The 15,430-nt window shown below is 36.6% G+C and overlaps 1 protein-coding gene across 2 annotated transcripts; it reads right to left on the reverse strand.

Annotated features, from left to right (window-relative positions):
* Window positions 1-7,344: 7,344 nt before the first annotated feature.
* On the reverse strand, window positions 7,345-11,594 carry LOC149190209 (leucine-rich repeat receptor-like protein kinase TDR). Of its 2 annotated transcripts, XR_016255963.1 has the most exons (3): window positions 10,717-11,594; window positions 8,553-9,845; window positions 7,345-7,638 (listed from the first exon to the last, which is right to left on the reverse strand). XR_016255963.1 is itself a non-coding variant. In XM_089412076.1 (2 exons), exons 1-2 carry the CDS (start codon window positions 11,006-11,008, stop codon window positions 9,469-9,471), a joined length of 669 nt encoding a protein of 222 aa, XP_089268202.1. In that variant the 5' UTR covers window positions 11,009-11,594; the 3' UTR covers window positions 8,552-9,468. The 2 variants fall into 2 exon arrangements, 1 of the variants encoding a protein (XP_089268202.1); XM_089412076.1 differs by lacking the exon at window positions 7,345-7,638 and having other exon boundaries at window positions 8,552-9,845.
* Between the last annotated feature and the right edge of the window lie 3,836 nt (window positions 11,595-15,430).

Here is a 15,430-nt window from a genome sequence, read left to right on the forward strand (position 1 = left end):
CCTTTTCTTTTGATAAACATGTGAATTATTTCCAAATGTTACATTATTTTCTTTCTTTATTTCATTAAAGGACATAAAATTTTCTTTATCACCTGTCATGTGTTTTGAACATCCACTATTAATGTACCACATATTTTCTTGATCTCCTGCATATAAATCTAAACCACAATTCTCAAATTATATGGTTTTCTTTTTCCATACCTTAGATGTTGTTACTTTTTGTTCATTCTGAAGAGTAGTTCGTAATTTTGTTTTTCATTCAATTTCTCTATGCCAAAATTTATTGCTAAATTAACATTCAGATTCATATTGAAGAGGTGAGAAGGTATTGTAAGAGTAGTTCTTTAACCTAGTCTCATTATTTTGTTTTCTTGCTTCTCTAGTCATGATAGTTTTATAAGCAACACACTGAGCAACCTTATAACCAAAATTATGACAAGTGAAGCATTGACCATTAAAGTAGAAGTTCTTGGGAGTGTGGTATCTTCTTGTGTAGCTTTCCCATTGATTGTGATAAGGGTGATTCACTTGAGAAACATTTGATACCTTATGCCTTTGGTGAGAGCTGGAATTTTGTTGACTGCTTCCTTTTACTGCATTGAGATAGCTTCCTGTACCCGTTTCAAAAGATTTTATAGTCTTTGATGATTCTCCATTGTATCTAAAACCTATTTTAATAAGAGGAGAGCATTGTACTTGTATTATTTCTTCTAAGGTCTCATATCCTTTAGCAAATCTAAGGTTTATAATTTTTTATTTTTCAAGTTCCTTCCTTAGACTTACAACTTCTAGTTTTAACTTTTCATTATGCCTCTCCTTTTCTAGGATTTGTTTCTTCGGAGCATCTTCTGCTAATTTAACTTCTTCTAAAAAAATTAAGTTGAGTTATTTCTTCTATGAGATTATCCTTTTCTTCTAGGGCATCCATAAAAACATCATCAGATTCATCAATACATTTATCTTTAAATTCCATATGTAGTTGATATTCTTGATCATACTGACCTTCTTCTGAAATACCATCACTATATTCATTTTTACGCCGTAAGGCGTTCCCTCTGAGAAAGATCTCCCTAAAATGTGAGGTGTGCGATCGTGAGCCTTTGATTTTGTGTGTTAGATGATTGGAGTATTTTTGACCGTTCATTTAATCTGTTTTATTTATAAAAAAAATGATATTTTCCCATGATAATGGGCCATGAAAAGCCAGACCTCGCCTGCTGGCCATGAGACTCTTCTGCTGCCTTCGCATAGACTGCCTGCTGGCAAAGAGACTCTGCCATAAGACTCTTCTGCTGCCTTCGCATGCTGGCAAAGAGACTCTGCGATAAGACTCTTCTGCTGCCTTCGCATAGCCTGCCTGGTGGCGATGAGACTCTTCGCAGAGATTCTTTGTCGACAGTTATTTGGCCTCCATGATTCAGTGGATTAGTAGCTATTTAAGGTTCGATCCACAGCTATTAAACCCTCCTCGTTTACGTTTTCCTACTGTTCATACTACATAGCTGTCTCTTCTATAAGCTTACATGCTTTCTGGGTTTGTCAAGTATCCAGTTATGATCCAAGTCCTCCAAGGTACGAACTCTCTATCCGGTCAACCGTATCATGCATTGATTTTTCTGTGCTGAAATTCCTGATGCTGAAATACTTTCGCTGTTTGAATTATTTCACTGTTCGCTGAAATTCCTGATGCTGAAATACTTTCGCTGTTTGAATTATTTCAATGTTTGAATTACAAAATTTGTAAAGTGTGTGCTTGAATGTCGAGAACAGTACTATTCTAATGAGAGAAAGCATGAGATTTTTGCCAATTCCCGACCAGCCTCCGAGTGATTAAATTGGTATTCTTCAACTTTCACAAGCTGAAAAGTCATTCATATATCCCTGGTACCTGCTTTTGATTTCTTTGCTTGCATAATGACCTTTAAAACAGATCCCTAAACTTCTCGTTTCTCTTAACTCAGGTTCCTGGATTCTTAGATACATGTGCTTCTTAAAACTCTGAACAATACAGATATATGAATTTCCACCATATCTGTCATTTGCAAAATATGCAGTGTTTAAGGATTCTGCCATGCAAAATTTGAGTAGGAATTATGATGTTAATATCCTGGTCAACCAAAGAATCGAATCTATGCATTAGTGACGTATCCAACAGAAGTGCAATATGTTCATGGCTGAGGATTTTCATTCTCTCCCAAAGTCTTGTAGGTGATTTGTTTACCTAGAGAAAAATACGTTCTTTAGAACCGACCCTACTTTTCTATCTGCTCCGATAATTGGGATATCTTAACATTTGCAAATCTCTTGCCCTCCTTGAGTAAATTTTTCCAATCCCTTGGTAGCATTGCTTTTTGTTTTGAAATGGCACATCCATTATAGGGATTTGACAGATTGTTTCCTTTTGAAGTCAATGAAATGGCTATCAAAGCAAACCTTATCTGACTTGACTTGACACTGATTTGGGGTTGTTGTGGATCTTGCTTTCATATCACTGTTTATTTTCTGTGAATGATAGCACATCACTGTTTATTTTCTGTGAATGATAGCACATCACTGTTTCATAGAGATTTTCTAAGGGCATCTACCTCCAAATGTAAGGAATCTCTTTCATTTGCATTTTGGGCTGCTTGAAAAGCCATTTCAGTGCATTTTTCATCCAGTACTGTGCACTTACCACTAATCTCTTCAAGTTGGGCACATTTCTGAGATAGCTCAACTAACTTAACATTCATATCTTGAATATCTTGGTCCTTTGAAAACAAAACAGACTCAAGTTCTCTTATAGTGGGTTCAAACTGTGATCTTTCATCCAATGCTTTCTGCAAATGTTTCATGAACTTGCTACAGTCAGCGACCACGATGTCCAATGCCACAAAAGATTGCATGTTTTCTTCTCCAACTTCACTGGACTCTGCATGCCGCAGACGATCAACATATTGGAAACGGCATGGTGACCCTCATTTAATCTTTAGCTTAAACCATTACCTACATGCTCTTAGCTAGATCTTTCCACCTTGGAAAAGTTGAAATACCAGAAAGCAGAAAAAATAGCACCCAGGAATCCGCAACAGTATGTTATATAAATGAATGTTTTACTTGTTCCTTGTCAAAATGCTATCAAAAGGTATGTTTTCTAGAAGTTACTAAACTATAAATTCCCTGCATACGTTTGTATAGTTGAGTGCTTTAGAAAATCATACAGATGGCAACAAACAAGATTCCTAAAAACGACCTCTTGGCTAAACAACACGGTAACAACCTTCAATGTTAGTACAAATACAGCATTAAATAGAGCTTCTAACACTTTTCTGGGAATGCCAGGGAGTTGAGAACATCAGCAATCTCTAATCAGTCATCACTCCCAGAAACCTCTATGTCCTATCTCCTTTCAATTATTTTGTGGACCACTTCCCTTTAATCACTGTATTAGCTGGTAATTGAGCAGCTCCTCTGGAGTTTGTGTGGACGGGATCTCATGTAAAATATTTCATAATTTTCCTTTAAATATACCTCTTTCTTCACTCTTTTTAAAAAAAATCAGCATATCTTATGTTTCTTTTTCTTACAGCATATTCCCAAAGTAAGCACAAATCATTGACCAATATATGTCTGGAGGATATAATGGCAGTTAATGGACTCTGTTCAAAATCAATCCACTCACCTGCTTTCCAAGATATAAGAGGCCAAGGCCTAAACAAAGAAATCGAGTAAGTGGCTCTCCTAGCTCAGAATCACTTCTCTCCATCAAGGCAATAATAATTGACTGAGCCACTTCATCATTGCAAGATCCAACATAGATCAATCCAAGAGATATAGCAGTGAAGGCAATTACATCTATGGGAACCTTCCAGTCTACTAAAATAGGAGAAAGAAGTTTAAGCACCTGCAAGAACATATAAAATGCACTAAAATTAATAACCATTGGGAAAAGAGGCAAGTCAGAAGATGAGCAATATTCCTAACATCTCAGTAGATATAGTTGGAATATAATTGTATCCGGTCAACGGTATCATGCATTGATTTTTCTGTGCTGAAATTCCTGATGCTGAAATACTTTCGCTGTTTGAATTATTTCACTGTTCGCTGAAATTCCTACGATGTTAGACACTTTGCAAGTATATTGTTCACACCAGAGACAACCATGTTGGTACCATATCTCTCAATTGCTTATCACGTTCTGATTTTTCATCTTGCCTCCTTGATAAATATTCCTTGCAATCATATAGCTCTGCAGAAAGTTTGGCATTCTCCTCAGAGAATCGATTCCTTTCTTCTTCATGTTTTTGGTGGAAATCAGCTTCTTTTTTCATTTGCTCCAGCTCAGCTCTCACTACATGAAGATATTCAGATAGCTCTGCTCTCTCATTTTCTAATTTTTTGACCAAGACCTTGAATTCATCAAGATCATTCATCGCTTTAACCTTTTCAGCCTTTATTTCATGCATTTCATCACTAAGTTGAGATATTTGACCATTAAGTTCATAACACGAACATACCCAACAACGATTACTTCAATGGAAACATATTTAATGTTGGCTTCCTTCCTTAGAATAGCATGGTGGACTGTCTGGCTGAGATCAAGAATGGGACCTGTGTTGTTGCAAGGATTGGGAGTCAAGGGCTGCTTTGCTTTTGGGGTGGGCTTCTGATAACATTGAAACAACATCTCTCATCGATGGTCGGTTGATTGGAGACCTACTAGTGCAGAGGAGAGCCACTCTGAGGACCAGCATCATCTCTTCCTTGACTGAGAAACTTGGAACTCTAACACTTTGATCTAAGATCTTTTCCATCCCTTCCTTGGTCTGAACTCTTTCCTTGACCCAGTCCACAATGTTGACACCTTCTCCAAATTCTGGATCCATTGGCTGTCTTCCAGTGAAGAGCTCTAAGAGGACCACCCCAACGCTGTATATGTCACTTTTCTCAAAGACTTGAAGTGTGTAGGCATATTCTGCACAAATCCAAAAGATGCATAGACTCATGGACTTAATAGATTGCTACCATCCTCAATTAATGAAACAGTACAAGTCTGTGCTAGGTTTAACATATAACTTTCAGATATATATTACAAGAGAAAATCTGTGTAAGAATTTGATTGGCTATGTAGAAAACAATGAATGCTACCTTATAGCAAATTTAGGATTTTGAACTAAGCTGGGCTAAAACATAACTCCATACCCATCAATCACTGAGAATATGATACACAAACTAACTTACAAATACATAAAAATAATAAGACCTTTTCCATAAGGTTGTCTGATCTGAGAATACTCATATTTCTGAATTCCTTCTTCAAATCCAAACAGTAGCTAAAACCGATTCCCTTTTACTTTTGTGTTCAGCTAATCTTAATGCTTTAGGGATGTAAAACCAATACAAGATTCTCCTTTTGTATTCTTAGATTTTCCAGGGTAAACAATCATGAAACTGAAAGAAAAATGCACTTAGACCATCCTAACTCACTTTGTAAGTAAATTATTCACATCAGAGACAATCATGTTAACATAAAATGGATTGATGGAGTATCATTCAAGAACAAAGTATAACCTACGATGTTAGACACTTTGCAAGTTTATTGTTCACACCAGAGACAACCATGTTGACATAGAATGGATTGATGGAGTAACCTAAGATGTTAGACACTTTGTAAGTAAATTGCTCACATCAGAGACAATCATGTAACATAAAATGGATGGACAGAGTATCATTCAAGAACAAGCTATATCCTAAGATGTTAGAATGTATATGGTTTCTGAAAAGAAAATTAATGTTACCATAAAAAGAATGACCACTTATAGTTCTGAAGTTTGAAACTACTTTACCTGGAGCAATGTAGCCATAGGAGCCAATAACAGAAGACATGACCTCCGAACCAGTTCGAATCAGCTTTGCAACTCCAAAATCTGCAACCCTTGCCGTCATGTCAGAATCAAGCAATATATTGCTAGGCTTAACATCTCTGTGTACAATGGCAGGCCGACAATCTTGATGAAGATAGCATAAGCCCAGAGCCTCAGGTTCCTGGATTCTTAGATACATGTGCTTCTTAAAACTCTGAACAATACAGATATATGAATTTCCACCATATCTGTCATTTGCAAATTTGTGCAACATTAAATATAAATCTAGGCTTCAACTTGGTGTTTTGAACTATGCTCTCAGGTTATTCAATCAGGCTTTGTTAACTTTGTCAGTGGTTTATCCTATGCTTTATGCCAAATTTTGTGCAACATTAAATATAAATCTAGGCTTCAACTTGGTGTTTTGAACTATGCTCTCATGTTATTCAATCAGGCTTTGATGTGCATATATATATATATCCCATGTAACGAAGTACAGCCTTATATTCTAGCTATACTCTCAATTACAGAGTATAAGTAGGGTAAAATGTTTTTAAATATGAAGGTCTTACAACAAGGTGGCTGGAAGTTCTTGTAACGAGATCCAATCTTGTTAACTTTGGAAGTAATTTGACTCATAAAATGTATTTATATATTTTACTTCTGAAATCACTATTTAAGTTTGCAAAGTTATGCATATTCTATTTTTAGTGTGCAAAGTCATGCATATTCTATCTGTAAATTTGAATTGATAACTTTTGAATGATGCAACATATTTTTTTAACCATCAAATTATATTAAAAGATGATATTAAACTACTTGTTCTCGGATCATCTTGCACGTAGTTTAATCTCTGTTTTGTTATTGAATTTCTCCCTGCCTTTATCTGACAATATCCATTTTTTACTATGTGTGAAGCAGTTGCAAACTAATTTGTAGTTGCTGTTCAACTTTCAGCGTTGAAGGACATTTCTGGACGTTCTCTGTATTGCTTCAACTCTGGTAACAACCTTAATCTCCTTTCCGAGTTTTTGCTTCATTTCTATTTCATCCATGGACCATGATAGAAAATCCTCTTCCATCAATTGTACATTAGCCACTCAGCAACTATAGAGTCTTACTTGCAAGCAGAAAGTGTTTTTCATATATTTAACATTTTCTGATGTAGCTTTATGAAGCTCAAGTACCATATCTCTCAATTGCTTATCACGTTCTGATTTTTCATCTTGCCTCCTTGATAAATATTCCTTGCAATCATATAGCTCTGCAGAAAGTTTGGCATTCTCCTCAGAGAATCGATTCCTTTCTTCTTCATGTTTTTGGTGGAAATCAGCTTCTTTTTTCATTTGCTCCAGCTCAGCTCTCACTACATGAAGATATTCAGATAGCTCTGCTCTCTCATTTTCTAATTTTTTGACCAAGACCTTGAATTCATCAAGATCATTCATCGCTTTAACCTTTTCAGCCTTTATTTCATGCATTTCATCACTAAGTTGAGATATTTGACCATTAAGTTCATCAGTCAGCTGCCTTGTTCTCATAGCTTCTGTCTCAAGTTGTTCTTTTTCAACCATTGTAGAACATGTCTCCAGCTTATAACATTCAAATCTCTTGTAATCTGTTCTTTACCTTTAATAGCTTCATCTAGAACAGGTCTCATTTCAGCCAATTCATTTCTTACCTTGAGAACATTTCCAGTCCCTGCATATGCACAGGACTCCAGCGTAACTTGACAATATCTTGATATTTTCTCATTGAATGTCTTTGCTACTTCCAAAGTTGCATCAACTTTTTCCTGTTTATTTCAAGAGAAGAGTTGAAAGCCTGTGACTTTGAGCAAAAGCGAGGAAAACCTGTATTCTTGTTAGCACAGACATTATGCAAGGCATACATCACTACCTAGTGCCATAACATCTCACAAAAATCAAGCAAAACACTTCTTTAATACCTATAGCATCATTGGCAATAAATCTTCTTCAACATATTGGAAACGGCATGGTGACCCTCATTTAATCTTTAGCTTAAACCATTACCTACATGCTCTTAGCTAGATCTTTCCACCTTGGAAAAGTTGAAATACCAGAAAGCAGAAAAAATAGCACCCAGGAATCCGCAACAGTATGTTATATAAATGAATGTTTTACTTGTTCCTTGTCAAAATGCTATCAAAAGGTATGTTTTCTAGAAGTTACTAAACTATAAATTCCCTGCATACGTTTGTATAGTTGAGTGCTTTAGAAAATCATACAGATGGCAACAAACAAGATTCCTAAAAACGACCTCTTGGCTAAACAACACGGTAACAACCTTCAATGTTAGTACAAATACAGCATTAAATAGAGCTTCTAACACTTTTCTGGGAATGCCAGGGAGTTGAGAACATCAGCAATCTCTAATCAGTCATCACTCCCAGAAACCTCTATGTCCTATCTCCTTTCAATTATTTTGTGGACCACTTCCCTTTAATCACTGTATTAGCTGGTAATTGAGCAGCTCCTCTGGAGTTTGTGTGGACGGGATCTCATGTAAAATATTTCATAATTTTCCTTTAAATATACCTCTTTCTTCACTCTTTTTAAAAAAAATCAGCATATCTTATGTTTCTTTTTCTTACAGCATATTCCCAAAGTAAGCACAAATCATTGACCAATATATGTCTGGAGGATATAATGGCAGTTAATGGACTCTGTTCAAAATCAATCCACTCACCTGCTTTCCAAGATATAAGAGGCCAAGGCCTAAACAAAGAAATCGAGTAAGTGGCTCTCCTAGCTCAGAATCACTTCTCTCCATCAAGGCAATAATAATTGACTGAGCCACTTCATCATTGCAAGATCCAACATAGATCAATCCAAGAGATATAGCAGTGAAGGCAATTACATCTATGGGAACCTTCCAGTCTACTAAAATAGGAGAAAGAAGTTTAAGCACCTGCAAGAACATATAAAATGCACTAAAATTAATAACCATTGGGAAAAGAGGCAAGTCAGAAGATGAGCAATATTCCTAACATCTCAGTAGATATAGTTGGAATATAATTGTATCCGGTCAACGGTATCATGCATTGATTTTTCTGTGCTGAAATTCCTGATGCTGAAATACTTTCGCTGTTTGAATTATTTCACTGTTCGCTGAAATTCCTACGATGTTAGACACTTTGCAAGTATATTGTTCACACCAGAGACAACCATGTTGGTACCATATCTCTCAATTGCTTATCACGTTCTGATTTTTCATCTTGCCTCCTTGATAAATATTCCTTGCAATCATATAGCTCTGCAGAAAGTTTGGCATTCTCCTCAGAGAATCGATTCCTTTCTTCTTCATGTTTTTGGTGGAAATCAGCTTCTTTTTTCATTTGCTCCAGCTCAGCTCTCACTACATGAAGATATTCAGATAGCTCTGCTCTCTCATTTTCTAATTTTTTGACCAAGACCTTGAATTCATCAAGATCATTCATTGCTTTAACCTTTTCAGCCTTTATTTCATGCATTTCATCACTAAGTTGAGATATTTGACCATTAAGTTCATAACACGAACATACCCAACAACGATTACTTCAATGGAAACATATTTAATGTTGGCTTCCTTCCTTAGAACAGCATGGTGGACTGTCTGGCTGAGATCAAGAATGGGACCTGTGTTGTTGCAAGGATTGGGAGTCAAGGGCTGCTTTGCTTTTGGGGTGGGCTTCTGATAACATTGAAACAACATCTCTCATCGATGGTCGGTTGATTGGAGACCTACTAGTGCAGAGGAGAGCCACTCTGAGGACCAGCATCATCTCTTCCTTGACTGAGAAACTTGGAACTCTAACACTTTGATCTAAGATCTTTTCCATCCCTTCCTTGGTCTGAACTCTTTCCTTGACCCAGTCCACAATGTTGACACCTTCTCCAAATTCTGGATCCATTGGCTGTCTTCCAGTGAAGAGCTCTAAGAGGACCACCCCAAAGCTGTATATGTCACTTTTCTCAAAGACTTGAAGTGTGTAGGCATATTCTGCACAAATCCAAAAGATGCATAGACTCATGGACTTAATAGATTGCTACCATCCTCAATTAATGAAACAGTACAAGTCTGTGCTAGGTTTAACATATAACTTTCAGATATATATTACAAGAGAAAATCTGTGTAAGAATTTGATTGGCTATGTAGAAAACAATGAATGCTACCTTATAGCAAATTTAGGATTTTGAACTAAGCTGGGCTAAAACATAACTCCATACCCATCAATCACTGAGAATCTGATACACAAACTAACTTACAAATACATAAAAATAATAAGACCTTTTCCATAAGGTTGTCTGATCTGAGAATACTCATATTTCTGAATTCCTTCTTCAAATCCAAACAGTAGCTAAAACCGATTCCCTTTTACTTTTGTGTTCAGCTAATCTTAATGCTTTAGGGATGTAAAACCAATACAAGATTCTCCTTTTGTATTCTTAGATTTTCCAGGGTAAACAATCATGAAACTGAAAGAAAAATGCACTTAGACCATCCTAACTCACTTTGTAAGTAAATTATTCACATCAGAGACAATCATGTTAACATAAAATGGATTGATGGAGTATCATTCAAGAACAAAGTATAACCTACGATGTTAGACACTTTGCAAGTATATTGTTCACACCAGAGACAACCATGTTGACATAGAATGGATTGATGGAGTAACCTAAGATGTTAGACACTTTGTAAGTAAATTTCTCACATCAGAGACAATCATGTAACATAAAATGGATGGACAGAGTATCATTCAAGAACAAGCTATATCCTAAGATGTTAGAATGTATATGGTTTCTGAAAAGAAAATTAATGTTACCATAAAAAGAATGACCACTTATAGTTCTGAAGTTTGAAACTACTTTACCTGGAGCAATGTAGCCATAGGAGCCAATAACAGAAGACATGGCCTCCGAACCAGTTCGAATCAGCTTTGCAACTCCAAAATCTGCAACCCTTGCAGTCATGTCAGAATCAAGCAATATATTGCTAGGCTTAACATCTCTGTGTACAATGGCAGGACGGCAATCTTGATGAAGATAGCATAAGCCCAGAGCCTCAGGTTCCTGGATTCTTAGATACATGTGCTTCTTAAAACTCTGAACAATACAGATATATGAATTTCCACCATATCTGTCATTTGCAAATTTGTGCAACATTAAATATAAATCTAGGCTTCAACTTGGTGTTTTGAACTATGCTCTCAGGTTATTCAATCAGGCTTTGTTAACTTTGTCAGTGGTTTATCCTATGCTTTATGCCAAATTTTGTGCAACATTAAATATAAATCTAGGCTTCAACTTGGTGTTTTGAACTATGCTCTCATGTTATTCAATCAGGCTTTGATGTGCATATATATATATCCCATGTAACGAAGTACAGCCTTATATTCTAGCTATACTCTCAATTACAGAGTATAAGTAGGGTAAAATGTTTTTAAATATGAAGGTCTTACAACAAGGTGGCTGGAAGTTCTTGTAACGAGATCCAATCTTGTTAACTTTGGAAGTAATTTGACTCATAAAATGTATTTATATATTTTACTTCTGAAATCACTATTTAAGTTTGCAAAGTTATGCATATTCTATTTTTAGTGTGCAAAGTCATGCATATTCTATCTGTAAATTTGAATTGATAACTTTTGAATGATGCAACATATTTTTTTAACCATCAAATTATATTAAAAGATGATATTAAACTACTTGTTCTCGGATCATCTTGCACGTAGTTTAATCTCTGTTTTGTTATTGAATTTCTCCCTGCCTTTATCTGACAATATCCATTTTTTACTATGTGTGAAGCAGTTGCAAACTAATTTGTAGTTGCTGTTCAACTTTCAGCGTTGAAGGACATTTCTGGACGTTCTCTGTATTGCTTCAACTCCGGTAACAACCTTAATCTCCTTTCCGAGTTTTTGCTTCATTTCTATTTCATCCATGGACCATGATAGAAAATCCTCTTCCAAAAGATTTCAATGATCTCGTAGCAACAGGCTTGCTACAAAAGGGTTCTATTATAAATGTTAAAAGTTGGACTACCTCAGCTATTGGTCCTTCAACGTAAGTTTGTTATAAATATCTTATTTCAAATTTAACATTCTTTTACTTATAACACAACCACTTCTAACAGTTATTCCTTTGACTCTCATTTGTCGTGTAGGTCTATAAAGCTATTAGACTTTGAAATATCTACTTCATTTGCACCCTTAATTGGCAATCCAAAAACTATGAGTATCCCCATCACATCTGATGAAAACTCTCCATCCTCATCGGATCCACATCCTCCATCAAAAAGGCCCTGCCCTCTTCCAACTACTCCAGCCCCGTCCGTTCAACCGGTTCAAATTCCCATCAAATCGTTAAACCCTTACCACTCAAACTGGTGCATAAAAGGATACGTCCAAAGGAAAATAGCTCTTCGACAATTTCAGAATCAATACGGACCCGGTAAGGTGTTTGGCTTTGACCTGTTCGATACAGAGGGTGGAGAAATACATATTACATGTTTCAACAATGTCGCAGATTATTTCTTCGACAAAATCCAAAATGGAAATGTCTACATTGTTTCTAAAGGGAATGTGAAAATGGCTAATAAGCAATACAACCACTTGAACAATGACTGGGAAATTTTGTTGAATGCAACATCTACCATAGAACATGTTGCCAGTGAAAAAAAACATAATCCAGCAGTGCAATTCAGCATAAAATCAATTGATGATATCAGAACAACAAACGTCAACTCCATTGTTGATATTTTGGGTGTTGTCACAGACATTTCCAGTGTATGCACTATACGTAGAAGAGATGGCTCTGAAGTCAATAAACAAACAGTACAGCTTCAAGACATGTCAGGGTATAGCATAGATGCAATCTTTTGGGGCGATAATTTTAAAGCCGTTTCACAGGAAATCTCCTCCCTATGTGCTACAGGCAATAACCCCATCATTGCAATCAAATCTGCACGTGTTGGAGAATTTAATGGGAAAAATATCGGCACTACAACGAGATCCATTGTTCTTGTCGATCCTGACATTGAAGAGGCCCATACGCTAAAGTCGTGGTTTAAAAAAGAAGGCTCGACTGCTGCTTCAACATCTTTGACAACAAGATCTCCTTTTTGCCCCCAACAAAAAAAAATAACAATTGCTGACATTTACAGTATGGATTCCTTAGAGAAACCAACATTTTTCCAATTAAAGGGCACAATAACAAAAATTGGTATGGATAGTTTTTACTACATTTCTTGCCCGTCGATTGTTGGTGGGAAAAAATGCATGAAAAAACTTATTCCACAAAATACAGGGGTGTGGTTCTGTCCAAAGTGCAACGCTGAAGTAAGCGACTGTGATTACAGATACTTATTGAAAATCGACATACAAGATCACACTGGTGAATTGGCTTCAACTGTTGCTTTCGAAGACGCGGGCTCTACAATTCTTGGAAATAATGCCAAAGACTTCTATCTATTATCTTCAGATCCAGAACTAATCAATGAAATTGTCTCTAGAGCTCTATGGACAGATCATATCTTCACACTTTCGGTGAAGACAGAAACTTTTAAAGAAGTCCCACGATTGAAATGCGTTATCATAAAAGAAGAAAAACTGCATTTCACGACAGAATGCAAAAACATCCTTCGAGAAATTCAGAGCATCTCGACATTGTAAATAAATATTGCAGAATGTGTTCCTTGCTTTTTGGCAATTCCTATTGTCCAATTTTATAAATACAACTTTACAAGATATATTGTTGCATGTCTTCTTATGAAAATTTCTTATATACCATTGAAATAAATATTTGTTCTCCATTGTATCTAGCATTATGTTAGTAGAAAAAATCACATTTTTTTTTTCCTTTTATCAACTTTACACATGAAACTACCTACATGTATGCAACAAAAATACTAATACGTTCTTTCAAAAACATTTCTCAAATAAAAAAATTCACATGGCACTATTCAGAACTTAGATTTTTTTCCCCTTCTTTCGCTTTCATACAATAACGTGGTTGTTGTCTCTAAATAACATTCTTGTTTTCCCCTCCCTTGCTTATAGGTACCATAAATTTTGCGAATGGCTTCTTCTTCTAATAATGAACGTGCTCGAAGATACTATGCAACAAATAAAGAACGAATAAATGCACGGCGCCGTGAGCTTTACCAAGCAAAAAAAAACATCATAGAATGTCAAAAACACAAAAAACAAAAGGGTGACCAACCCTCCTCGTCTGAAATGCCCCACCCTGAAAACAATCCTCCCTTGCAATTATCAGGCTCTTTATCTTCTCAGCAAACCTCTCAAACAAATACATCCATGCCTCATTGCCCTAACCCCTCCTTTGCACATGCTTTCAGCAACGTTTATACCGATCAAGCACATCGAGATTTCCGTTCAAAGCTTGATAAACTTCCACCTAAATGACCATGCTCCATTTGTCTTGAATCATATCCTGGAATACATATCCGCAATTCCAACCACATGGATTGCTGCTCTAGATGCGCCTCTGAAACAAAGGGTCATCGCTTCTCATTATCAAACAACATGGACCCTGGCCCTCAACCAGCTGCTCTTACGTCTCTTTCGCAAATAGAAGAAATGCTCATTGCTAGGGTTAACCCTATATTGCAGGTAACACATGCACGTGGTGGCCAGTATAAATACAGTGGCCACACAATTTGTTTTCCTCAAGACATAACAAAAATCGCAAACATGTTGCCACGACGTGTTGAGCACTTGGACATCCTAATTGTCACGCGTCATAGTAATGACCATAAGGCTTATGATTTCATTGTCAGTAGACATCGCGTTCTCGCTGCATTGGAATACAAATTGGCTAATGACCCATACTATAAGAATGTTCGTATTGATTCCAATGCACTGGCATCCTTACCAGCAATCCCCACCGATGTCTCCTCCTCCCTTCACCATTCCAATACTACAGAAACCACTGTTCGCCTTCCACTTGAACCACCCCATGAGCTCACCGAAGATTTCACAGACCCATCCGCTGCCCAAACATCATCGTTCGTACCCATCATACCCAATACAAATACAGAAATTCAAGAAATCTGCCATTATTTGCATGCTTGCAACCACCAATCTGATACTACAATTGAGTGGCCAACAATTGGTTTATCGCCAGTGAATGAATACGACACAGAAGGTCTACTCTCTATGGCTTTCCCCGCCCTTTTCCCGACAGGCGCTGCAATGCCAAATCAGCCAAGAATGAAAGCAGTGCAGTTACATGAATATGCACTTCATCTCATACGTTACTACGATAATAGATTTGGAAGCCACCCACGCTTTCGTTATTACATATATAATCTCATGATGCGGCATCGCAGTCAAGCAACAGCGTCGATTTTTGTGAAAAAAAGCATCTCAGATAACTTTCCAATATCTATTCGAGATCTGAACATTCGATTAGAACAATTTCCAGATGAGCAATTGGCGGAGCAAGTCATGCGATTCGGTAGCTCTTTACGTGGAACAAGGTCATTTTGGCACAAAGCTAAAAATGAACTAATGGACATGATATCTCAACTCGGTTGCCCGACATTCTTCTTCACATTAAGTGCAG

The sequence above is a fragment of the Pinus tabuliformis genome, chromosome 3_1, assembly GCF_031772625.1.
Source record: "Pinus tabuliformis cultivar Carrire ecotype Pingquan chromosome 3_1, CPIR1, whole genome shotgun sequence".
Taxonomy (NCBI): Eukaryota; Viridiplantae; Streptophyta; class Pinopsida; order Pinales; family Pinaceae; genus Pinus; species Pinus tabuliformis.

Coding starts and splice junctions, on each gene's coding strand:
- LOC149190209 (XM_089412076.1), bottom strand. CDS start 11,008: ATGTTGCACAAATTTGCAAATGACAGATATGGTGGAAATTCATATATC. Junction 9,846..10,716: donor CTATGGCTACATTGCTCCAG/GTAAAGTAGTTT, acceptor GGATTTGTGCAG/AATATGCCTACACACTTCAA.